Source organism: Scardinius erythrophthalmus (assembly GCF_964197995.2).
Source record: "Scardinius erythrophthalmus genome assembly, chromosome: 19".
NCBI lineage: Eukaryota > Metazoa > Chordata > Actinopteri > Cypriniformes > Leuciscidae > Scardinius > Scardinius erythrophthalmus.
In genome coordinates this window covers 25,405,610-25,432,036 of record NC_138239.1, presented here as the reverse complement: position 1 = coordinate 25,432,036, position 26,427 = coordinate 25,405,610, and the positions used below count along the sequence as shown (strand labels likewise).

Genomic DNA, 26,427 nt, shown 5'->3' with positions numbered 1-26,427 from the left:
ACAATACATCAGGATTGTAAATTCTTGTTCTGTATTTGAAAGCAAACAGGCATTACAAATAAGTTCACAATGTTGTTCAAAATAAAATGCATGTATTTGAAGGAAAATAAATGTACATTATTGTCTGCAATGAACAAACTATGTTCACCTGTTAAAGACCTCAAGATAGAGGAGACCATGTGCCAAGCATCAAAGCAAGAAGTCCACCCATGTAATATGGATGATTTTATAACACTTTCAACCAATGTAAATTATTCATCTTTATGAATTATCACCCAAGTGGTACAACCATAAATCTTATAATTGTTTGCTATAACTTTACATGTTCCACAATCTTTCTTGTAAACAAAACAAGCAACAAAATTCACAAGTATCAAATTTTATTTATAACATACCTAAAAGGCTATTTACATTTGCATCAATTAGTAGAAACATTTAAAAACTAAACCATCTCTCTTTTGGTGCTCAAGTCCCTCAGTGACCCTTACTGTAAATGGCATAATTTATCATACAAAAATTATTTATCCCAAATTAGATTATTTATTCCAAACATTATCCATTGATTGAAAAACAGCAGGTTGCAGAGCTCTTAAGAAACAAGGAGAGCATAAAACAAAAATGCACATGAAGTGCATTGGGAAATGAGTCCAGTCAAAGAGTCCACAATCAAAGCTTCTTCCTCCTTGTCACAGGTTTAGGAAATATGGCATCCATCATGCGTTTGCGGCGTAGGTTCATCCTCAGCGAAGGGGTTTCCTTCTCTTCGGTTCTAGCTATCGATTCGGCGGGACTAGCGAGGGGAGAAAGAAAACTGATCTCAACCGGAGGTGGAGGTTCTGGGGCAGCTTTTGTTCTGTTAAAAGAAAAACGGAATTAATAAGTGTATGATAATCTAAGACCAGTTAGAACATTCACATGAACTTTAAAAGTTCAGTCTTCATAATTTGTCTTTTTAAACTGTCATGTAAACTCTGAGGTCTAAAATTGTATAGTTTGATATTAGAAAAGCTGGACTAACAGATTTGGATAATGTGATTGTAGCTCATATTTAGCAGGTGAATCGGACTACAATTGCTCAACAAACAAGGTAGTCTGTATCAATCATCCAACTGCACATCTTGTAGTTGATCTCATTATACTCGGACAGGGAGATTAAGATTGTAGCTTGACTATACAAAAACCTGTCTTGATTATACTGTGCATGTAAACATCCTTTTTAGATCACAATAGGACTACATGCAACGTGGACAATTCACCTGGTTGTCCTCTTCTTTCTGGGCTTGACAACCTCAGTTTCAACTGCAACATAATCAACAGGGCCATTGTCCTACAACAAAAGACATTTTGAATTTTAAAGTGTGATCCAGCAAAAATTAAACAATTGGTTTGGTACTTAGGATGCTGCGTACCTCTTTGGATTGAGAATCAGTTTCATCTCCTGAGGCCTTTGTTTGAGGTACAGGAGACAACCTTTCTGGAACTTCAACTTCATTTCGTACAGATCCTTTTCTCCTTGCTATAAAGAAAGGATTTCAGATCAATTTAATTGAAGGCACATTTAAGTGTTGTAACTTACTGCAAAGAGAGGCATTACAATATTGCCTACCTCTTGTTCTTTTCAGGTCAGCTATTGGAGTAACTGAATCGCCAACAGTTATAGAGTTTTGTTCAGACACCTTGCTCACTCGTGTACGTCTAGCACTTTCAAGTGACTTGCTTGCATGTTCCTGCATTTCGTCAGACACCACCAATTTAGATTCTTCAATGTCTGCATTTTGAGTTTCATTAAGTGCTGCAGATCTAGTGGTTTTTCTCCTGGCATGTATAATTTCAGTTACAACTGGAACTCTCTCTTCACTGGCTTCCTCATTTTTGAGTCGCTCTACAAGAGCATCAGCCTGAAGAGTTTGGTTTTCTACTTCCAAGGGAATGAAATCTGGCATTTCTTTGCCAAGGTCCTCTCCTTGATTCCAGTGCCGGCTTCTCGTAAGGCGCCTAGAAACACTCTGAAGTTGTGCATCATCAATAACAAAGGTTGCACTGTTTGCTTTCTCTGCAGTGCTGGCCACGGTCTTCCTCCTGCTTCTTGGAGGAGTTTTAAAAGGTTGATTTTTAGTTGTGGCATCTTCTGCAGGATCCTGTTGGAAACGTTCTATTGCTAGACCTCGGGTAGACTTGCGAGTAAACCTACTAGGACTACTTTGTGCTTTGGCAGGCTCTACCATCTCCTCTGGGACTTCTTGATGAGTTTCTGGAACTTCAATTGGTGCTTGGAGTTTTCTGGTACTCTGTCTGGCCTGTGTTTCGGAGTCATCGCTGGAAACGGGGTCAGTGGATAGGGCCTCATCATCAACCACTGTGCTCCTGGTTCTTCGGGATCCTTTCCTAGGTGTAGCTTTCTGTGGGGTCTTTCGTGCTGGACTTGCAGGCTTTGATGCTTTCTCAGGAGGCATGTCTTGGTTATTCTCATTAGCGCGCTGTTCTGCATCTGCTTTTCTTGTGCTTCTTCTGGGTGTAACAGGAACTTGAGAGTCTTGCAGCTGCTTGCCACTCCTTGTAACACGTCTTGGAGTAGAAGGTACTTGAGAATCCATTTGTTCTTCTTCAGTAAGATCTTTCTCCACATCAAGATTGGGTACAGGGAATGTTACGGTTTTCCTTGTCCTCCGTGACGGGCTGCGCAGCACCTCCTTAGCGTTCTCCAAAATTCCCTCTGTATCTTTTCCAGATCTTTCGACTTTTGTTCTTGCAGGTGACTTGGGTCTTCCTGGCGACTTTGGCCTTCCTGGTGACTTCGGCCTTGCCAATTGTTTTGTCGTGGAAAGTTCGTCAAGTTCTCCAGCCAATAAGGTTGTAGTGTCTATTTGGATAGGTTCAGTTATATTGTCTTTTGCAATGTTTGACACCTCTGTGTCCAATGCAGAAACTTCATTGACCTTCCCTAAATGCTCTTCTGAAAGCACCACATTCTCTGGCGCAGAAGACTCCAATACTTCCCCATGAAGAGGGGTATGCGATTCTTCCTGAACATCAGCAGGACCCAATTCTGGACTTTCACCATTGGAAAGACCTTTTGTTTCTTGAGAAGTTTCTGCTTGTTGTGTGATCACTTGTTCCACTGTCTGGAGGACCTCACCTGGTTGAGCTTCAATTTTAGTGACACCAGTGACAACAGGTTCAATGTCTGATACCAAGTCTTTTACTTCTTCCAATTTGTTGTCTGGAACTTGAACAGTATGATCCAAGATGAAAACCTCAGAGTTAGCTGTAAGCTGATTATCCACATCCTGGGGCTCTTCTGGCTCATGTAGAGGTAGCAAAACTGCATTGTGATCCAACTCTGAAGCGTCAGGCAGTTCCTCCACATCTGGATCAAGCATAAGCGTGAAGCTGTCCGAGTCTTCTGGCTGTGTACCATCTGGTGCACTGCTGAGGGTCTCTAAAGTGCCTCCATCTAGAAGATGTGTTTGCTGTTCCTCAGCCAGCTCTACAGGCACCAGGAGAGTGGTGGATGCCTTAAGCTCAGTATAACACATAGCATCTTCCTCATCTAGATCTGCAGTGCCAAGGCCAACCATTACCCCTTCACCCTCTGGCATGTCAGTGTCTAGAACCTGCAGAACAAAAAGCCAGAATGGTAGAATGAATCGGTGTACAACACATTTCAACATTAATAGTACGAACATTATCACAGGTATAGTAACCAGGTGCAACATTTTCAGTGCTAATCAAAGTTGCTCTACAAACGTGACAAGACATTCTGTAATTATTAATCTGTAATCATTACAAGCACAAGTTATACTTTCTGCTCAACACGCTAGTTGTGTCTGCTTAATTTAATACATGTTAACTAACCACATAACATGTATTATACCATAGTTGTCTATTACTGCCATATAGACTAGGGCTGGGCGATATGTAAATTTTTTTTGGGCGATAATCGCCTTCAAAAATATCGCGATATCCGATAACATCGTCTGCTCCGCACTGACCCCGCCCACTCGCCAGCGCGCGCGCTATTGCTCATGTCCGACGTCAACATTTTCCCGGCATAAAATGGAGGACGACAGCTTAATATCCAAGAAAAGATGCACATCGTTAATTTGGCAGTATTATGGATTTAAACCAAACGCAAAAGGTGAACCAGCGGATCCAACAGAGGCTATCTGCAGGCTGTGCAAAAAAAAAGTGAAGGTTAAGGATGCGCAGACCACTAATCTCCGCAGCCATATCCACATACACCATCCAGCAGTAGCGGCCTCATTTGAGCCGCGCTCTGCAGCCGCATCTCAAAGCGGGAAAAGTTCTAGTTTAAATCCGATTGCTTCTGCGTTCGCTTGTGGAAAGAAGTACGATAAATCCAGTTTAAAATGGAGACAGTGCACTCTAGCTGTGACCCGTTTTCTGGTTAAAGAGATGATGCCTCTTAGTCTTGTGGACCAGGCAGAATTCCGGTCCATGCTTCAAACTTTTGACCGGCAGTATGAAGTACCCAGTCGGAATTATTTCTCAAGAACAGCTATTCCAGAGCTGTATAATACGGTGAAAACCGAGGTTATGACTAACATCAGTAGCGCGGACTATGTTGCGCTTACTACAGATATGTGGTCGAGCAGCAATACGATGACACCTTACATGTCAATTACTGCTCATTACATAGACAAAGACTGGGTACTACAATCAAACTGCTTCGGAACGATTTATGTGCCTGAGAGCCACACAGCAGATTATTTGGCAGATAGTCTCTTGGAGAGTGTTAGAGAATGGGGCGTTGATGAAAGAAAAATTTCATGTATCACCACAGACAATGGAGCTAATGTCGTTGCAGCAGTGCGGCAACTAAATTGGCCATGGCTTAATTGTTTTGGGCACAATTTGAATGTCGCCATAAACAATTCACTTCAGAAGGAGAAGGCCAGTACAGACCGAGCATTTGGTGTATGCCGGGCCATTAATGGGGCTTTCTCGAAGAGTTGGCACCGAAGACGTGAACTCGTGAGAGCGCAAGAGGAGCTCAACATCCCTAATCACTCTCTCGTAACGGTAAGATAACTGTTATATTTTAATATCATTATTATTTTTATATTATTTTGGTAACACTTTAGAATAAGGTTTCATTAGTAAACATTAGTTAACTACATTAGTTGAATTAACTAATAGCCTAATGAACTTGATCTTATAATGAACGTAGGGGAGAGCGGGGCACAAAGTAACGCTTTTTGACTTTCTTTGTGTAAATCTACTTCAGAGTATTTCTTTTTTCCCACATTAATTTCCCACATGTCTACTACAATTATGTATTTTTGTTTTATTAATACAGTATATACTTTTTTCTTGACATACCCCGAAAGAATGGAAGTGAAATGTGACAACATGCCCCATGGGTGGAGTACATTGTAACATAACATATGACAGCTTAAAATGTTATCTGATCTAATAAAATAAAAAAATAAATAAAAAAAATATTTTCTAAATAAAATACAATTTAAAAACTTTTTCATATAAAATAATGGCAATTTTTAATAAATAAATATAAACTCATTTTTGAGTTTTGACTACGAACACATGAAAACACAGCTATACAACATAGTTCAAAACAAATAAATGATTAGTCATTTCTGAACATTGACTCTCAGTCTTTATTCACCTTTTTCTCACGTTTTCTCAATAAAATTAATAAAAGTATAGAATATAATAGCATATTTCTAATAGGGGCTCATTGTAACGAAGTGTGTTAACATGCCTCCGTCTGCACAACTGGGATTTAAACCCTGCTAGTGTCTTCTGCTAGTTAGCGAAGCATTAAAGAACTCTCTCAACTGTTAAAGAACATATTGGAGATTAAATTAAACCTTATTGTAGTGTTACCATTATTTTATATATTGTATTTTATTATGCTATTTTAAATAGCCTATACCCATGATTTTTTATATTATAATAATTTTATTCTAACACCTTTATTTTAATAGTATTTAAAATACAGGCCTATGGTTACCTTTTATATAAATTTACAACCGTTTAAGGTTAGGCTACATTAGAATTGCAGAACACAAACGCAGCTATTTTAAATCTATCTTAAAAGAAAATAGGAATCTTTCTTAAAAGAAAAACAAATGTTAAATTAAAAGATTGATATAAAAAATGTATATAAAAACAGACACTTTAAATAGTAATGATTTTTGTGTTGTTTATTAATTGATTGTAGGACTGTCCAACGCGCTGGGGCTCGAAGCTGAAGATGACGGAAAGGATTCTGGAGCAGACTCCAGCAATACGACGGGTCTTTGCGGATGACAAAAGCCGACGTCCACTACCAAACTTAACGTGGCAAGATATTTCAGTTCTGGAGTCTGTGAACAAAGGACTGAAGCCTGTAGCAGATTTGACCGACGTTTTGTCAGGAGAAACTTATGTTACTGTTTCGTCTGTCACCCCAGTGCTACAACACACACGTCGTGTCTTAACGGAAAATGACGATGACACACAATTGGGTAAAAAAATTAAGACTGGCATCTTGGAGGAATTAGACGCCAAATATAACAACCACGCAACCCAAAAACTTCTCCGGATCAGCACTCTCCTTGATCCCCGCTACAGAGGTGGATTTAATTTGAACGAATTAGAGCAAACCAAGACAGAAGTGCTTGATGCCATTACAGAGTGCCATCGTCACTCAAGCCCGGTAAATCACGAGAACGAAGAACAACATGCAAACACCAGCGCTCAAGAGGTGCCTTTGAAGAAAAAAAAAAAACACACTGAGTGATCTCCTTGGAAAGACCAAAAAAACACCTACGAGTGAGGCGGGTCGGGCAGCGGCTGAGCTCGCGGCCTATCTTTTGGAGGATGTGATTGACGGTGAGGAGGATCCACTTGCGTGGTGGAAAAATAATGAAAGCCGATTCCCGCTCATGTCTCTCGTAACGCGAAAATTTTTATGTGTGCCTGCAACAAGCAGTCCTTCAGAAAGAGTTTTTAGCGCAGCAGGTCAAATTGTCACCCCATTCCGTAATGCTTTAACCCCGGATAAGGTGAATATGCTCGTTTTCCTGTCTAGAAACCTGCGTTAGATTGTTGCGTTATGTTAATGTTTTATAAATGCATAGGTTCAATTAAATAACGTGGTGTTTGGATTATATTTTATTTTTAAGAACTATAGCCTAATGTGTTAAAAAAAATGAAATCATATTTGTTTTAGTTTTGAATGATGATTTAATTTTTTGACGATTTTTAAAAATGCATTTATGATTTGCATACGCAACTGTTAAGATGGGTAAACCAGTTACGGTGGTTTACAGATCACCTGGTTAAAGTGATTTTAAGGTGATTTTTGTTTACCCATAGTTTGATTTTAAAATAAAACTTTAATATGCTACTGATAAAAGCAATTTGTCTAAATAATTGAATATCATTCGCATTGTGTCCTGAATAAAATATTGTTTTCCCAAAGGTTTTGCTCTCTCATTTTATTTTTAGCGTTAGTATTTTAAATGTTTTCCAGGTTTCCATGTTTGATTAATATTTTCATTATTAATATTTTATTTAATATAGCCGATAATATTTTTAGAGCTGTTTAAAACTTTTAGCCAAGCTATGTCTCATTAATTATTTGTAACGTGCTTCTCTCTGCGCGAGTTATAATGAAAACAGACAAAACCAACATATTACCTTCTATGTTTTGCTTTAACACATTGGCTACTGTAGCTGCATCAAAAACACTAAAAAGGTAAGTGTATGGTAACTACTAAGCTATTTATAATGTATTTGGCAACGCAACGTCATGTAAGTTTATCAGTCGTCATTTTTACCATATTGTCGATTATCGTCTGGTAACACTGACTGTTATCGATATCGCGATATTTGCGAGACATCGTCGATATATGATAATATCGTCATATCGCCCAGCCCTAATATAGACATAACTTTGACAATCTCTAGCTGATAGCCGAATGTTTCCTAATTATAACATTGAAACAAGTATTTTATGTAAAGCTGCTTTGAAGCATGTATTGTGAAAAGCGCTATACAAATAGACTTGAATTGAAGACATTCTGCCAGTCATTTAGCTTGATATGCAAAATGCTAAATGAAACTTGTCACATTTCACCTGGTTAGGACAGTGCATGAGATTAGTTTTAACAACAAAATAAGGCTTCAATGGTGCACTCACCTTTAGTTCTGCCTCAGGTGTGACCAGTGACAGCACTGCATTGGCTTGATCCTGGAGGTACTGCTCATTTGGTGGAAGTTCCTCCATGTAAAAGGCAGGAGAAGGCTGGTGGTTACTCCTGCCATTACCCTTTACTTCTTTTATAATCTCAACCTCACTTCCTGAGTCCTCCACCTTCTCATCTCCAGAGTCCTCTTCATCCTCTGAAGATTCGGCACTGGTAAGCTCATCAGTGTCATTTAAGCTAACTACAGCTATGGGAAAAATTGAGATTACATTTGGATTATTACAATGTTATTTAAAGACATTATCTGTCTAAAATGCTGAATTGACATGTAATTACATCTGGACTCTGAGGAAGCAGATTCTGATGTCTGTGTTTTCAAATCGGCTGCATTCTCTTCAGTGGGATGAACTTCCTTAATGTCACAAGCTGTTTCACTATTGGGTGTGCACAGCACAAACAAAAGTTACGAAAGGCAAAATGGCAAGACAAGTGAAACATATGCAATGCAGCACACCAGAAACATGATAGACAAGTACCTTTTGAGAGATTCCTCTGAGACTTTCCTAATACTGGACCGGGTCAAAGATGGAGAATGATCTGGGCCAAATAAATGCTGTTCCACAAAGGCATCCAAATCTACAATATAAATGTTTAGACATTTATTTCCTACCAGTTATTATCTTTCAATACAGAAAACAGGAGTTACAGTACCATTATAAAATGTGGGGTTGGTAAGATTTTTAAATTTGAAAAGTCTCTTATGCTCAACAAGGCTGCATTGTTTAAAACTAATAATAATAATAATATTTTAAAATATTACGATTTAAAATATATATTTTCTATTTAAAAACATTATTTACTCATGTGATGGCAAAGCTGAATTTTAAGCAGCCCAAGAAACATCTCTTATTTTCAATGTTATAAACAGTTGTTTATTTGTGTGTGTAAACAGGTTTTTTTTAGGATTCGATGAATGGAAAGTTCTAAGGAACAGCAATATTTTGAAATATAAATATTTTCTAACCTTATAAATGTCTGTCACTTTTGATCAATTTAATAAAACAAAAATAACATTTAATAAAAACTTACTTACTGACCCCAAGCTTTTGAATAGTATCGTGTGTTAAGGAATAAATACTTTTTTTTTTAACTACCTGAGGTTTCCATAGATTCCTCTACACATTCTTCATTGATCTCAGGTTCACTAGTCATTTGTTCATGGTTCACCAACTCGACCACTGGAATCTCAGACACAGAGGCCTCACAAATCAGTTCTTCTGGTACGGTCTCTGATACCTTGGTGACAGCTGGTTCACTAACAGTATCATTTTCTTCCTTGGACTGGTTTACAGGCTCTAAAGTAGGAGGAACACTGAGAGCTTCAACAAAAATCGAGGATGTGTTCAATGACTCTTCAGCATCTGTTGGTTCCTGGATCTCTGGATAGTCTAAAATCTCAGTTAAAGAGTCTAAGCTTGGTTCCTGAACTGGAAGAACAAGCTCTGGTTCCATTATCACATCTGGTTTGAGAACCTGAGCCTCTGAAGTTTCCTTAAGCTGCTCCTCAGTTCCTTCCCTCACAAGATCATTCTCAATATTAACATGCACCTCAAACTCCTCAATCTCATTATGGCCTTCCTGTGTGTCTGATGGGCTCTCTCCACTGGACAAGTCTTCCTTGGTATCATTTTCCTGAGCTATATTGAACTCTTTCTCAGGCAATGCAACAGAGGGTAGGCCTAATTCTGAAGTCGTTTTGTGTTCTACAGGAGGCATATGTTCCTCTGAAGTGTTTGGAAGTCTTATGGTGACCTCCCGATCCATACTGTTGTTCGCTTGATGTTCTTTCAGAGTTGCCAAAAGATCCTCAGGAGCAGGAGCATCATGGAACTCAAGAGTGGTATCGGATTGATTGGATATGAGACTTGCTTCTTGCCCCAGACTAGGCCGTTGCAAAAGAGTGGGAAGCACTTGTGTGGACTCCGTGGCAGGGATCTCTTTGACAGAGGAGCCACTCTCAGATTCTACATCAGGATTCTCTTTCTCTTCAGACGAGGGCATGTTTGTCCTCTTTAGATCTACTACTTCCTCTTCAGCATCTGAATGGTCACTCCAGGCATCACTGATTGTTTTAAGAGGTGGGGAAGATCTCTTAGGTGTATTGAGCTCCCTGTTAATCGCAATCTGTAAAGAATCACAATGATATTACCACTGCAAAAATCTGTTAGATTTTCATTAAGTCTTATTCCTATGGCAGCTAAACTTGACATTTGATTTTGGATGTGGGAAAAGCGTTACCCCATTGTTCCAGTGGACAGAGCTCTTGGGAACTTCTGGAGAATCAGCCTCCTCTATGAAGGTAATACGGCTCTCTTTGGGGCGGAGAGGAGGAGTGATTGATCTGCCCGGGGATGCAGAAGGGGTGGCCACAGGAGTGGGACGTAAGCTGCTCCTCAGAATAGACTGTGGAGTGAAGGCTGAGAAAACCGGGCCTGAGGCCAAGGCTCGAGCTCTCTAAAATCAAAAAGTTTATAATGAGGTATGACATTTCTTAAAACACTTGAGGAAGTACATACAGAATGTTTAATCTGAAGTCATAAACATTTCAGTGAGGTTTTGTGCAAAGTTTTAAAACCATAGGGTCTCACCTTTACCACTTGAGGAGTTTGCAGCAAACTGAGCTCAGGAGCATTGCTGACGCTCTTTGGGCCAGCCCACGAGGTAATAGACCTTGTAGGTGTGCCAGGCAAATTTGAGCTCTCTGGAGAATTCTGGGTAGATGGCTGCACAACTAAATCCAGAAGCCTGGTGACAAAGCAAGGGAAATGTTACCATCCACCTTATTTTGCAATTTGGAAGTAAGCTATTTTCTTCAAATGTGCGAGCCTTCCAATTCATTAGCCGCTATATGTAAACAAGTAAAAAGTACAATAAACGGTAAAGCTATGTGTGTACAAGCCAGTGTTTGATGACGATAAATTAAAATAAATGATAAACACCAGTTTGCAATAGGCAGCATAACCGTGTTTGTACAGGTAAATTACCTGGAATCGAATGACACTGGAAGACTTTGAACATTTAAGTTACAAATGGCCTTGCTCACTTCAATGTTAAAAATAAGGTGGATAGTGTCTTTTGAGATGTAAATTTATCCCAAGAAACAACACAATAAAACCAGTATTTGTCTGTTTTACCTAGACATTCGTTTGGTTAGCATGTTGATGGGAGTTCCTACAAAAGCCTCGGGTAGATTTGGGGAGGAAGGGTATAGGCTAGGCACTTGCTTCTCTGACTCTTTGGGGCTGAACAGGAAATCCAACAAAACATTTAGTGCAGAACAGGGTTTAAAATGAAAACATTTCATAACTTACAAACAGAAAAAATGAAAGCTGGGAAAAACTATTTAGTATAGTACCTTTTGAAAGGAGATGACTCAGGCGTGGTGTTCTTGCCAGCCCACACTTCCTCTATCTTTGAGAGGACATTACTGATAAAGGCTGCTCTGGTCATCACATTTTCAGAGGCAGAACGTTTAGCAACAGTTGACAGAGGCTGGGGTCTTTTAACTAGTGGTGAGAGAAGAGAAAAGCATTTTCAAGGTCAATTGCTAACAACAACTGTCAAGTTCTAACACTTGCATCCCAGTGAGCATGACCATCATCGATACCTTCTCTGTGAATCGTAGCAGGGTGTTGATACGGTTTTGCTCGTTCAATGGCTAATTTCCGTTGAACCCGAGGAAGAACCTTCCCATACTGATTGAGAATGGAGTTCCTTGTGTTTGACCTTTCCTTCATTTTAGGATCCCTGTCAGCCTGAATAATAAAAATAATTTGTAAACGAAATATAACTTAATATGATAAAAGTTTCATTAACTGATGAAAATTAAATATGTAGATTATAATATGAAATTGAACATACTGCTAGGTTCAATTTGAGGGTCTGGTTGAGTTGAAGGGCAGGCACATAATTTGCCTGCTGGAGGTAGTGGACCATGAGAAGCTCCCGATTCTGGAAACCTCCGGTGCTTTGAAGGAACCGCTCCAAACACTCCTGCACATTTGAATTAAAGTTTAAAAAAAAAAGTGCTAATACTTCTGTTCAAAAGTTTGGGGTTGGTAAGATCTTATTTGTTTTTTTAAAGAAGTCTCTTATGCTCTTATGTGTCAAATGCCGTAAAAACAGTAATACTGTAAGATATCATTACAATTTAAAATAACTTTACATTTTAAATTATATTAAAATAGAAATGTATTCCTGTGATGGCAAAGCAGCCATCACTCCAGTCATCAGCGTCACATGATCCTTCAGAAATCATTCTAATATGCTGATTTGGTGCTCAAGAAACATTTCCTATTGTTGAAAACAGTTGCTTAATATTTTTATGAAATAATACATTTTGTTCAAGAATCTCTGAGTAGAATGTTTAAAAGAAAAATTTGTGTCCTTGCTGAATAAAAGTATTTATTTTGCATTCTAACAGCCATTAAATATTAAGCGTTGTAGAGATTTACACACCTGTTCTACAAGTCCAAGGGGCAGCTTCAGCAGCTCTTTCATAAGTCCCAGCTCCTGACAGGTCTCAAAGAGAAACCTCATCATCTCTTCCATGTTCAGTTTATTACAGTGCTGCCTTAGCAAAGCCCAGGCCTCCACAATACACCTGGCCAGCCAAAAACAAACCAAAAGTAAGAGTCTAGCAAATACAACTAAACTCACCCTAAGCTGATATATTAATTACATGGTACACTACACTCATACCTGTTATAAAGCAGGACAGAGAGGCAAAGCTTGGCTTGGTTGGTAGTGCACATGGGAGGCTTCATCACATGCAGGTAGCGCAGGGCGATGCTGTGCTTCTGCTGGCACATCAAAGCCTGCAGGACACGCTCATGCTGCCAGCTCCACAGAGAGTGACTGGTGGCTGGGTGCAACAGCAGCTCCAGAGAGCTCTGGGGGAGATGAAAACCATTCAATACAAATTATTCATGAAGTATCATGTTGCACCTCTGGCATTCAGACAAAATACACTAAGAGTAGTGTTTAAACTGATATAGTTCACACCATTTATAATTCAAGCCAAAAATGTAAGTTTCTTTTAAAAATACTAGCATAATAGTATAAATGAGAAAGTTCTGGTTTTTATACCTCATGATCATGATGATCTAGCAACCACAGGCCTTGTACCAGTTTCACTAACCCAATGGGAATAGCGAACGCTGTGGGAAAAGACTCCACTGATGCCCCACTTTTATTGGGAAATGAGTACATCACATCCAGCAGCAAGTAAATAACCTAAGAGCCTGAGTCAAGGAATAATCTTTGCAAACCAGCAGCAAAAAGCACAATATTTATGGGAACTTTGGCAAGAACAGAATGTACTAAAGAAACCACAAAAGGATACAATAGCATGTTTGGCAGATTCTTCAATGTTTTCCAGGAGGTAAATATCCAGCAAAGCCTATACCAGGGACAAACAAAAAAAACCCTGAAAATTCAGCACAGCTGAGCACAATGTTGTTTAAACACATTATCTTCTTAAAGTCTTAACTTACATGAAGTGATGGGGGTGGATAGTGTCCTGTTCCACCCTCATCCCTTTTCCAAAGTTCAGTAAGGCGTTCCCCACACTGACTCACCAGCCCATCAATCAGGAGGCAGTCTGCACACCATTTGTCCCTATGGGAAGAAAAATTATTGTTTTATGCCTTATTACACCGATACAATTTGACTAAATGAGTAAGAATGTTTATTACATTATATGATTATTATTATAAAAAAAAAAAAATGGTGCTTCAGAAATTCAGCAACATACTTGGCCAGTCTCCTCAGCTCCTCCCTCTGGCCGACGTAGTAATTCTTTATAATAGAATGACTGTAAAAGGGCCTTGATATCTGCAGCACATCATCATCATCTGTTGACAGAAGAACAGAGTTCATCATATGCAATGCACAGATTTGTTTAAAATCACAGAGAGTCTAAGCAAAGCTTTGGAGAAGATCATACCAGAACCCTCTGGAAGAAGACCAGTCCGGCAGAACCACAAAACCACTTGAGCATACTGGGAGATCAAGCTAGACACCATGCATTTGTTCATGAGTCCAATTAACCCTGCAGGTAACCAAAAAAAAGAGTTAGTCATTCTAGTGATTTTCAACTTCACATAAACCAGTGTGAAGTCGGTGTATACTCGGACACCTTTCTGTGTGAGCTCCTGAGCCTCATTTAGCAAACAGTGGAAAACAGTGCTGAGGTTTGCCAGCAAGCGCTGACTGTGCTGTAGCAGCTGCAGTGTCTGGGGATCTGTGAAGTTTGCGAAGCTGTCAAATAGTGGAGCACCTGGATGCAAAGAAAGCACACGATCAGAACCCTGTTAAATTTGCAGTACAACCATATTGAGAGAAATGCGTGTAGGAAACTCACATATTTCATCCAGTTCTTCTTTGGTGTGCACAACTTTATTCCAGGCCCACTCCAGTATATAGCGCAGATTGATGGCTGACCCTGGTTGCTCTGCGTGCAGAAATGTGGCAAAGGAAATAGTTTACTATTCAAAAGTTTGGGTCAGTATGATTATTTATTTATTTATTTTTTTAAATAAATAAATACTTCTAATCAGCAAGGATGCATTGTATTGATCAAAAATGATATTTATAACATCCCAAAATATTTCCATTTCAAATAAATGCTGTTATTTAGAATTCTCCATTCAAAGAATCCTGAAAAATATTTTATAAAAATATAAACGCAGCACAACGATTTAAGCTTAATAAAAATATTAAGAAATGTTTGAGCAGAATATCAGCATATTTCTGAAGGATCATGTGACACTGAAGACTGGAGTAACGGCGGCTGAAAATTCTGCTTTGCCCACACAAATGAAATTTTGAAATATATTAACAGTTATTTAATCGTAATAATAATAATAATAATAATAATAATAATTAATCGTAATAATAATAATTACTGCGTTTACAGTATTTTTGATCAAATAAATGCAGACTTAAAATAAAAAAAAAAAAACACACCGGCAGTGTAACCAGTGATGAAAGTTTTTAATAGATTACGAAAGCCTTACTTCTCCCATCCTCACCTTCAGTGGTCCACTGTTTAATACAGCCAGTTATGAGTCCCAATGAGCTTGTCTCCACAGCAGTGCACAAAATGGCATCAAGCTGCTCTTCCTGAATTCAAATCACAAGGCATTAAATTAAAAACGTGCATCACAGCTATAAATAACCATTCTGATACCAGCAGTACTACATGTGGATGAAGTCTATTTAGTCAATAAGCAAACAGATTAGACTAGTGTAGTTATTCCTGAAATATGTTTAATAAAGGGTGCGTTACCTGTGAGAGGCTGGAGGGCTGGACATCAGCCAGACGAGGGGACAGGAGGCCAGACATGAGACAGCGCGAGTATCCATTAGAAATGCTGTCACCCAAACTTGGTGCCACCTTCTTTAAATAGCTCAGGGTCTGAGAGTAAACAGTAAGAGTTTAATGCACCAGATTAATAAAGACTCAGCATTGAGTAAACAGTGGGCCAAAATCTAACCTCTTTCTGATAGCCAGAGCAAGTAAAGTGCACAATTCCAGCATTAAGCAAACAACTTCCATCTAGATAAAATAGAAAAAAAAGTTAAAGATTATTAAATATTTAATGGAGTTACACAACACAGCCATTATATATAAAAAAAATGTATATGAAATAAACATGTCTTGCCAAAGTTGTAGGTGGTGGGATTGAAGAACTGTTCCGGTGGAGGGCAGGTGTAGGGCAGACCCCTGCTTAGACTGCGCTCATGAATCAGGACGTCCAACAGAGAACAGGAAGCTGTAATCTCGATCACTGAGTCGAGAGACCACACTGCCAGATATGGACAGTTCCGTAAAGATTCGCCCGCTCTGGACAGGTAAAGAGAAAAGGAATTCAATCAAAGTTGCATGGGTTTATATGCGGCAATATGGACTTAAGTTGCATGTCCCTTGCAACATATCAGACTGCATTTACACATCTTTTACTCTAAGCGTACTCACCTCAATGAATCTGGCATCTGAGCGTGGTACCATCTGTTAATGTCAAAAACACCTACGAAGGTCGATGGCTGGCCTTGTCCATATGATTTAACTTGCCAGCTGAAAACCGACACACTTGTATCAGGAGATGCCACTAAAGAAAGAGAAAAACAAATGTTACAGAAAATGTGTGTCAAATCAATCACTCTGCAAAGTATACAGGTTTGGACATGCAAAAGCACCTTCATTCATGCTGTCATCCCTATCAGGGTGGTGGCGAAACTTTTCTATGGTCTGACAGCTGATCAAACGGGTATTGGTGGCCTGAGCTCTCAGAGGAAACGCTGTACCGTTCAAGTCCTGACTGTAACGCTCCTCACAATACTCCAGACCCTGAGAGTCAAAACATCACACACAAAATGAATCATTTTTGGCAAAAACATTGTATATGGATATAAAGACTGTGCAACATTCAAATAAATCTATGAAAATGTAGAACAGTACACAACTCTGTACCTCATAAATAATTTTCCCTGAAGCCAAGCACTTTCTCTCCCCAAAGGCCAGTTGTAATAAATGGAGGCTGACAACATCCCCCTCCCTGCAAAGACAAAATATGCCAAAACAAAATCAGAACAAAGTCAAAACAATCAGATGATGATGCCGATAGGAGCACATGAAACTTAGGAGCACGATCAACTTACTGATCCTGTGCAGACTGCACTGCCCACAAATAGCAGCAGTTCCGAGGGTCATTTTCTGGCTCCTGGAAGGTAAATGCATAGACAGGCACTCTGCCACCCTCTAGCTGGGAGTGATATCTGGAGAGCAAGAGGACACATTCAGAAACAAATTCACTGGTGCAGCAATACATTAAAGTCAGGTTGAAATGGTGGTAGTGACATATCTTTTCTTCCCTTTCATTACGTACATCCAAGCGAAACTGATTATCAAAGATAAATTTCATGTAGCGGTCGACCGACACTGATTTTTTGATGGCCAATGCCCAGATCTTACATACAGTGAAAATTACATAAATATGAGTTTGAAATCAAGGATTTGAAGTTTGTCAATCATGCATCTCCAGTGAAGCTGAACTCTCCTGTCCACATCTACAAATGCACACTCAGAAGATGTTACAGCTGGATTCGACCAAGTCTGCAAGGTTTGTGAAATTAAATGTTTATTTGACACTCCAAGATTTAAGATATATAAATGCGCATTTTCGCTGAATGCTGATGGGAAATGAGAAAGTATCAGTGCTTGCCTTTCTATTAATTATAAAACCAAATGTTATAATGCTTTTTGGTATAATGTTTACTTTTTTATTTTTTAATAGTTCTATCTAGTAACGTAAACTATTGAAGCTGGAGAATGGGAGCGGTGTGCTCAGGAGCTGGCGTTCTCAGCATCATCAAATTAAAAGACAAGCGCACCGTCAAATAAAAGTCTCGCTTTTGAATCATTGGCCAAACAGAAAACCTTATCAGTCGATGCCAACATTTTGGCCTTGACAATATATTGGTCGACCGCTAATTTCATGTCTTTTAATGTACCAAAACAACCAAAAAAAGTCAAGTCAAGCTTGTTTTAAGTCTTTCGCTCACTCTTTTTTGAGGGTCTTCAGGTTCCAGAGCTGCAGGTTGCCATCTGAGAAGCCGACAGCGAGCTGGTTGGTGCGTTGGATGTACTGCAGGGCTGTTGCTGCAGTCCCTGTGGGGCTGCTGAGCTGCAGACACAGGTGTCTACCCTGCTGCGTCACACCCTCCCTTAACCGAGGGATCTCAGACGGAGACTTGTTGACCACCTCCAGATCTGTAGCCAAAGCAAATGAAAATGGTTTGAGATTATGAAAAGGTTAGAATCTTTTTTATCTTACTACTACTACTACAGTAAAAAGCAACAAGTTAAACTAAGTGTAGCTCCAACCCCAATTAAACACCTGAACCAGTTAATCAAGGTCTTACTGGGCATTCTAGAACCTTCCAGACAGGTGTGTTGAGACAAGTTGGAGCTAAACTCTACATGACAGTATGACAGGCTATTCAGGACTGAGTTTGGACACCCCTGAACTAAACTATTATAGTTTTTGACTGAAAAAAAGTCCCACCTGAAGCCTCCAGTTCACTCTGACTACAGGACAGGTCATCCAGACAGAGGTCAACCAGCAGAACGTGACCAACGTCCGTTACCACTGCAGCCACACCGAAGAACCAGCGCAGACTCTGATGTAGATGCTGTGTGCTAGCACTGGCCCCTCCGTAGCTAACCAGGGGCTCAATTGCTGTGATCTGTGAAAGAAACAGATGTTCTATTCAATCACTTGATCATTCACAGTAGGGTCATTAAAGAAAAGAAAGAGAAACATGAGACATTTTTGAAAAGTAAAATTCAGCAACACAACCCTGTTTACACTCATTCAGGGTTATTATTTAACAAAAACTTGAAGAAAAAAATTTAAATAACATTTTTGCTACTTAAAATTATATAAATAAAAATAAACTAATTTTATTTCAACATTTCTGCAACTGGTGGCAAGTCAACATTTTCATTTAGTTTAGTTAAACTAAAATTGAAGTAAAAGTCAATAAAAACTCTTTAGAAATATATTTAAAAAAATAAAGATGACAAAAACAACAAAATTATTACTAAAACTAAAAAGAAAATGGAAAATATAAAAATAAAAACTAATTCAAAATATTAAAAACTATAACAGCATCTCAATGATACTAATATAACACGGCACTCACTCTGCCTGGGATGACCACAGCCTTGACAACACGGGAGATACCAAGATCATACAGACACAACATGCTGCCCTCTGCTTCCTCCAAACCAATGAGCAGCCCTGTCCGCTTCAGCCAGCAGAAGTCCCGCACAGACAACACTGTGGGCTGGTGCTCCGACACCCCGCTGAAGCGGTAGGCGGAGAAACGCTCTCCAGAAATGGCATGGACGACCTCCAATTGAGGTCCGCAGGCAAGCCAGGACAGTCCACTTTTCCCTGTACACACGAAATAAGAGATGTCAGTGAAACATAAAAGGAAAATTTAATACATCTTATTCAATTAATACTACTAAATTATAGTTAAGATAATGTAATTCCATTATTAGTTAAATCATCCCCAACCTGAAATGTGTGTCTTGTGATCATCAAGATCATCAAGTGTAAAACAACTCACCAACAGAAAATCTCCCATGCAGCACAGAGTCGAGCGTAACTTCATCCTCCCCTAGAGCTTCTATCGTTACCTCTGGAAAGAGCAGCAAGCTGCTGGTGACTTGGGCTGCCAGGTCACGCATGCTTACTGGAGAGAAAACACGTGCGGAAAGTCAATCTGGCAGCCCCGAAACATCAGGATTAAAATTTAATTCAATAAACGAAACAAAAACAGAATGTGTTTTAACCTAGGACAAAAATCATGTCCAAATAACACTCAAACCATTATGGACAAAGAACCCCTACATTACAGCAGTTGTCAGCTCTTTTGGGCCTCCAATGGAGCAGTTGTCCAGCACACTTGTGTTTCCTCCAAACATACAATAAAATCGTGATCAAGTGGTGGGTACAGATGAGCTTATAGTCAGAAAGCCAGGGGGGAATTCACCCCTACCAAAATGTCAAAATAAAATGCAACTAACTAACCATGTATTTGTGCAGTTAGGTTAAATTAAAAAGCTGTACACCCAATCAAACGCTTTTTACCTGAATATAATCTAATTTTTTATCCGAATGTTATCTGTTATTATTGTTAACTAAAGCCGGACGGGACTGGTTTTTCAGGGGGACGTTAGAAAATCGTGTTTCAGAGACGTATTTTGCGATTTTAATCCCGTTTGAATCTGCCAAGTCTGTGTTTTTCTCATACAAACTCTGTAAAAATACCAGAACAAATTACCTACTTTTTTTCAGCGGTCCTCTGAGAAATCTAATCCCGTCCGAATGTGAATGTCTGTGATTGCTGAGGTTGTATTCTCCTAACACTTATCCTCGTGTTTTTTGACCCACCTGAGCTACTGTTTACGCACCAATCTTCGGCATGCTTTCATTTCAATATGGATGGTATTCGACAATTTTTTTTTATAAAATTAATAAATAGAGCCAAATCACAGAAATTGCGAAGACTACCTATTTTAATATCAGTGTCAAGTAAGATAAGATGCTTGACTAGACTTTACTGCTCACTTATGTGGGTTTATTATAACCTGCCAATTCAGTTGACTTAAATAGGGCTTTTATAATAAATTAAAATAAGAATAAATAATACAGCACAGCATGACCTTCTGTAATGGCAGCATCTAGAAAACACACTCCCACCTCTGTAATAAACACGAAGATGTTAGTCTGCAGAATCTTTCATGTTAGTATCGGTACATGAAATCAGAAGTTGAGTGATAAAAATTGTAACTCAAACATAATTTAGAAAACTTGTCCCGTCCGAATAGGGCTTAAAACTAAAACTATTAGAAACTGTGTTGGGCATTGAAATATGGCTGAAATGGAATAAAATATATTTACTAGTTTAAAAAAACTTAAATCTTTACTAAAGTTATAAATGTTGCCTTGGCAACTAACTGAAATAAGTTGAAGAACTAATTAAAAATGAATATATATATATATATATATATATATATAATTAAAGCAACATAGAAAAAATAAAAAATAATAAAAATGACATGAGAACATAACTAAATTACAAAAACTTAAACTGAAATGAAAACTGAAAATATAAAAAAAGGACAATTCAAAATAATATATATTAGCAGTATATAAATAATTCTAAAATAGCTTTGTTTGGTAGAAAACAACCAACATGGACAGGACTTCATTCTCAAAAACAATGAACAAAACTATAATCAAGGAAAAAGAAAATAAGTACATTACATTAATAAATAAGAATAAACATTGTTTGTACCAAACAAAATGAATTCCGTCCAATGAATTGTTCATGATACATTTGGAAAATAAACAGAAAATCCTTTCAAAGTTTATGGTAAAATTACTCATATATTTTAAAGTTTGGTTTTAAAGACTTGTTTGTTATCATTTACATTTAGCCTAGCTTGCTTTCGAAGTAAAAAAGCAAAATCGCTAGATAATACTCTAATTAAACTGGTATTAATTCATTACTATGAATTTGTATAAAAGAAAAAAAGAAGAAGATAAAAACCGTAATTATTAGGACATGTGCTTGATCATCCTAGTTTAGACGCCAATATGTTTACATAACTTTTATGTTTACCAGCTTCAAGACATGTGGCATTGGCATAGTCATGATAACACTATCTAGAAAAAAAACACACTGAAAGTCTATGTCTACTAGACTAGGAAAAGATATACCACAAGGACAGCTATATTACTCTAGTGAAAGTATAGGGATGACATGATTAAAAAAGACAACATGTAAAACCACTTAAAAGCACATTTGATGATGACTGACTGAAGATATTATAAAATGAAATAACGGCTGTTTGCTTACAGTCTGGGTCGGTTAAAGTTAAAAACCCTTGGCTCATGCAACAGTGCCCCCTGGAAAAGGATGGTCATCTAATGAAAACACAGATACAGCCTATAGGACTCATCCATGTGCCCGCGCAGAAAACATGTCCCACCCATGCGTGAGACTCACATGGCGGAACCGCGACCTCAGATCCAGCTCTATTCAATACTTATTCCTAATACAAGTCAATACTAGACCAAGTACACTAAAACTGGTATCTGCAGACATTTCTGTTCCTTTACATTACGATAAACCGGACGTTATGCTTTGTCATTACGTGCACTGCCACTTTAAAATCTTGGCAGCCAACTCATCAAAGTGCATTCAAATTATTGCTGACAAATACTGCTGTCTTCTCCAGGCAAAATAAAAGTGTCCATTCAGAGCTGGTTTACATAAAACGTTCATCTTGCATGGTCTGAAAAATAGCCTTTGCTGGAAAGTTTCTGTTCTGTCAACCACAGCACGCTAGCAACGAAATGCTGTTAAACAGCAACACATAACACGCGTAAATACAAACAATAGATTGAAATTACAACGACGACGGGGCATTAATTAATTGAAAAGGCTTACTGCGATGTGTAATAAAGCATGCGTCTCGTAAATAGTCGTGTTGTTTGCGTAAATTGAGCCCACGCAGTTACCATGAGCCCTTCAGGTTAGCCGCACATGCTAACGGTAGCTAACGGTCACAATTCGAGACTACCGCACAACCGCTTTTAACACTAAAGCAGCCACTTAAATGAGTGTTAAACCGGCTTGAGCCGCATAAACACGTAAGATGCTACAGAATATCCTAATATGACATATATCGCTGAAAAAATCCCAGACAACAGCGTTGTACCTGCGCGCTGATGACGGCCCTCAAGAAGACTGGATATACTTCAAACACGACTTTCGTGGCAACTCTTTTCCGGTCATAATCCGGACTCAGTTCGTACGGATAAACTCTCGTAGTCTAGTTGTGTTGAACTTTAAAGCAGCGGCAAAGAGAAAACTTAAATTCCAGTGACTTCAGTGCAAAACGTTATAACTGCCGACTACTGCTGCTTGAACGCAGGCGCCATTTCCACAGCGCTGCAGAACGACTACTGCGCATTCATCTGCTTCAGCCAAATCCCGCGCCACAAATAGTATCGCGAGATCTTAAGCAGCTGCCCTTGACCGGGGAAATTACAACGGTTTTCCGATCCTGTCCTTGACTGCACATTTGTTTTTGAAGTCACTTATTAAAAGATGTGAGTGCATCTCTCATAATCATCAAACCATAGCATTTCAAATGATAACATTTTTGACGTGATTTTGTATTTTTTGTTTTTCCTAATATTAAATCCCACACTGAAAATAATTTTCTTCCACTCATAAATTCATTAATTAGCTAAGTAAATATCTTCATATAAATAAAAACTAATTAGTTATTCTCAATTAATCAGTTTTTGTGAAAATATTAAATAAATATCTTGTGTTTGTAAATGTACCATTACAGTTTTTCTCAATCGCTTTGCCTCAATTGTCGAATTAGACTTTTTTTTTCTCTCTCAAAACAATAAATTCAGGTCTCTGAACAATTTGTTTCTTGTTCACATCAGATTTGGAGTTCTTATTGATTTAAGCAATTTGCATGTGTTTTGGCACATATGTGCAAAAGAGTAAATACAATTGTCTACAATTTGCACAACATGTAGTCTAAATGCACATGGCTTGTTGAGTTGATGAATTGATTCTCAGTGAAGTCAAACCTCTAAAAATTCTTTCATCGTGTGAGCCTTCACAAGCAAAAATGATCCATTCAGTGATCAAAATCTGTCAGACATGCATGAATATTCCATAAATTTCTATGACATGGAATGTTTGTGTAATGTCTGCTAAACTGCCATTGTAATGAAATATGAATCAATCAAGTTTAGAAGCATACAGTGGGCTAAATGGAGTTTGCCCGGCACAATCACCATTACCAGGTCCATTTCCGAACTTGCAGGAATGTCTAAATCCCTAAACAGCGACATCGGCTTATAGTTTATAGCAGTTACATATATAAATTAGAAAAAAAATAATTGTGTGACTTGTAGTGGAAGAGCAATGGGAAGATACAATCTGTGGTGTTAGGGGAAGACATACTGTATAGTATATGTAAAAAAGAACAAGCAACTGTGAATTTCCTGTTTACATGTAACACATTTCTACAAAAATAAATGTGTTGTGTAAATAAAAATGGTTGGTCCTACTTTAAATTAGGTGTCTTTAATCTTTAATCATTTGATACAATGCAATTATTGTTTTTACATTGTACTTATTCAGAAAAAAAAAACACACACACAGCTGTAATTACACTGTTGAGCCTTCCCTTACACCTTAACCCTTAAACATCCACCAAATCTGTCACCAACCACCTGTATCCATCTCAACAGCAGCACAAGTGTTTTGCAATACAATATGAATAAGTATGTACTTATTTTTTGATGTAAGTACATAGTAGATAAGGACACCTGATATAAAGTGTGACCAAATGTCCATTTTCTTTTTGTGTACTACAGTATTGATATTTTCAAGTATAATATTTTTTTTTTCATTGACTTTTCTTAGTACATTTTTACTTGCTGCCTGAAATCTATATCTAAAAAGCTCAGTGCGATACACAAGAACATTCAGCTAGACAAAACTGATGTAGAAACAGACCGTGTCAACTAAATTTGTATATAACACATATATTTCCATGGTGAAAAAAGATCTAAACATTTTGATCAGTGTGACTCACACGATGACAAAAACTTTCACTTTACTGACACAATAACTTTGAAGCATGGATTAAATGTTTTGGGTGAGTAACTGCATTTTGCAGACATGCAATAGAGTTCTGACGTTTCAGCGAACAGTTGTGACAGTTGAACTTACAGTTTAGAGAATGTTACTGTTTCGAGAAATGTGCCAAAGCGATTGAGAAAACTGTAATTACTGTAAGATGTTAGAAGTTGCCTGGATAACTACTACTTCCATTTGAACACTAGATGTCAGTCACTAACATGTCTCATGTGCAAACATCACTTGATAAGGTTGGAACTTGTGTTTCTTCATTACTGTGAAATAGTATTAGGAATATAGGAATATATTTATAATAGGAAAAATAGCTTTTTGAAAATGATGCCCTGATTAAACCATGATAGTTTAGGTACATAATGCTGAATCTTTTTTATTTATTAAACTTTATTAAATGTTTGTCATTTCTATTGGTTAATCCTTAAACGTTCTGTTCATTAAACGTTCTGTTCATTCCCAGAGTTAATTCAATTTTAAACCCCAAATTTAGACCCCCTTATACCTTTTATTCTTCAAATTATTTTGGAGTATACCATAGCCTACAGTAAATACTATGGCATAATATGTATAGTGTCAGCATTCAGTATCATAGTACAAATCAAAGTACATAGTATTATATCTGATAATGATGATTACATAACATCACTCTGCCTTGGTACTGCCACAAATGGCACACACACACACACACACACACACACACACACACACACACACACACACACACACACACACACACACACACACACACACACACACACACACACACACATATATATATACACACACACACACACACACACACACACACACACACACACACACACACACACACACACACACACACACACACATACAGTATATATTAAATTACACAAATATAGATAGATAGATAGATAGATAGATAGATAGATAGATAGATAGATAGATAGATAGATAGATAGATAGATAGATAGATAGATAGATAGATAGATAGATAGATAGATAGATAGATAGATAGATAGATAGATAGATAGATAGATAGATAGATAGATAGATAGATAGATAGATAGATAGATAGATAGATAGATAGATAGATAGATAGATAGATAGATAGATAGACAGACCAGTCATCCCTTTTTCACACCACTTATTGTAGCCTAATTTTATTTTTGCACCTTTCAGTAAAGGGCAAATGGAGACTCTCTCTTTCTCCACTCTCTCTTGCTTTTCTTTATTTCTTTTCTCCTCTGTGTTCTATCCTTTTCCTTTTCTTATAGCCACTTCATGCAAAGATGGAGCTCTAAGGTTTTTCAATTTCCATTTCCCTTCCCCCACACATCCTCATCTTCCCCATCACTGGTTTGTCAGAGTGAATAAATAAGAATCCCTGGAAGGATGCATTAATACTTCTATAACCAGTGTTAATGGTAATGGTTTTGTGTACCATTATTCAAATGATATATGATGTACAAATGCATTCAGAGTATTACAAAAACCCAGTGAGTCAGAGTTGGAGAGCCTTTGGAGTTGCTGTCAGCATTTGTTAATGAGTTGGCAAAACAACGCTGGAGATGGTACGTCTATAGAAGCGTGAACAGGGGATGCGAAATGTAAAGGGGGCGAAGAGGAGGTGGGCTGCCTGGAAGAGAGACGTGCACTTTGAGATGAAGAACAGGCCAGTGGAGGGCTGTGACTCAGAAGAGAGGGTGGTGAGAGTGGGTGTCAAATGCTGAATAATGAGAGCAAATCATGCAGTCAAAGAATTGGAGAATTGTCACATCCATCTGCCTCACATGCTAAATAAGGTTATAGGTCACAGGTGAAATTTCATCCTGAGAGAGCAGGAGCATTAAAATAGAAATCACTGACAGAAATTCATTTAAGAATATTAACAAAAAAAATTAATTTGCTATTGCATTTAAAGGGCCTGTGAAAT

General features: G+C 38.1%; 1 protein-coding gene across 1 annotated transcript; it reads right to left on the bottom strand.

Moving 5' to 3' along the window:
• Positions 1–12: 12 nt before the first annotated feature.
• Positions 13–22,819, bottom strand: ahctf1 (AT hook containing transcription factor 1). Its single transcript, XM_081347783.1, has 36 exons — positions 22,543–22,819; positions 19,380–19,505; positions 18,948–19,201; positions 18,308–18,488; positions 17,805–18,012; positions 16,902–17,018; positions 16,714–16,798; positions 16,440–16,590; positions 16,219–16,351; positions 15,905–16,086; positions 15,737–15,798; positions 15,529–15,657; positions 15,272–15,362; positions 14,602–14,691; positions 14,377–14,517; positions 14,185–14,289; positions 13,993–14,092; positions 13,733–13,856; positions 13,582–13,638; positions 13,326–13,472; positions 12,939–13,129; positions 12,696–12,840; positions 12,099–12,230; positions 11,845–11,992; positions 11,593–11,743; positions 11,372–11,479; positions 10,826–10,982; positions 10,476–10,691; positions 9,332–10,361; positions 8,714–8,813; positions 8,514–8,611; positions 8,171–8,424; positions 1,607–3,614; positions 1,410–1,516; positions 1,257–1,327; positions 13–853 (listed from the first exon to the last, which is right to left on the bottom strand). Exons 2-36 carry the CDS (start codon positions 19,498–19,500, stop codon positions 667–669), a joined length of 7,581 nt encoding a protein of 2,526 aa, XP_081203909.1. The 5' UTR covers positions 19,501–19,505; positions 22,543–22,819; the 3' UTR covers positions 13–666.
• Between the last annotated feature and the right edge of the window lie 3,608 nt (positions 22,820–26,427).

What these genes read in the sequence shown, in the direction of transcription:
- ahctf1 (XM_081347783.1), bottom strand. Translation starts at nt 19,500, where the DNA reads ATGCGTGACCTGGCAGCCCAAGTCACCAGCAGCTTGCTGCTCTTTCCA. An exon ending in CTGTGGTCATCCCAGGCAGA is followed by an intron (nt 18,489 to 18,947) that starts GTGAGTGCCGTG and finishes TTTCTTTCACAG; the next exon opens with ATCACAGCAATTGAGCCCCT. An exon ending in TCAGAGGAATCTCTCAAAAG is followed by an intron (nt 8,612 to 8,713) that starts GTACTTGTCTAT and finishes CACACCCAATAG; the next exon opens with TGAAACAGCTTGTGACATTA.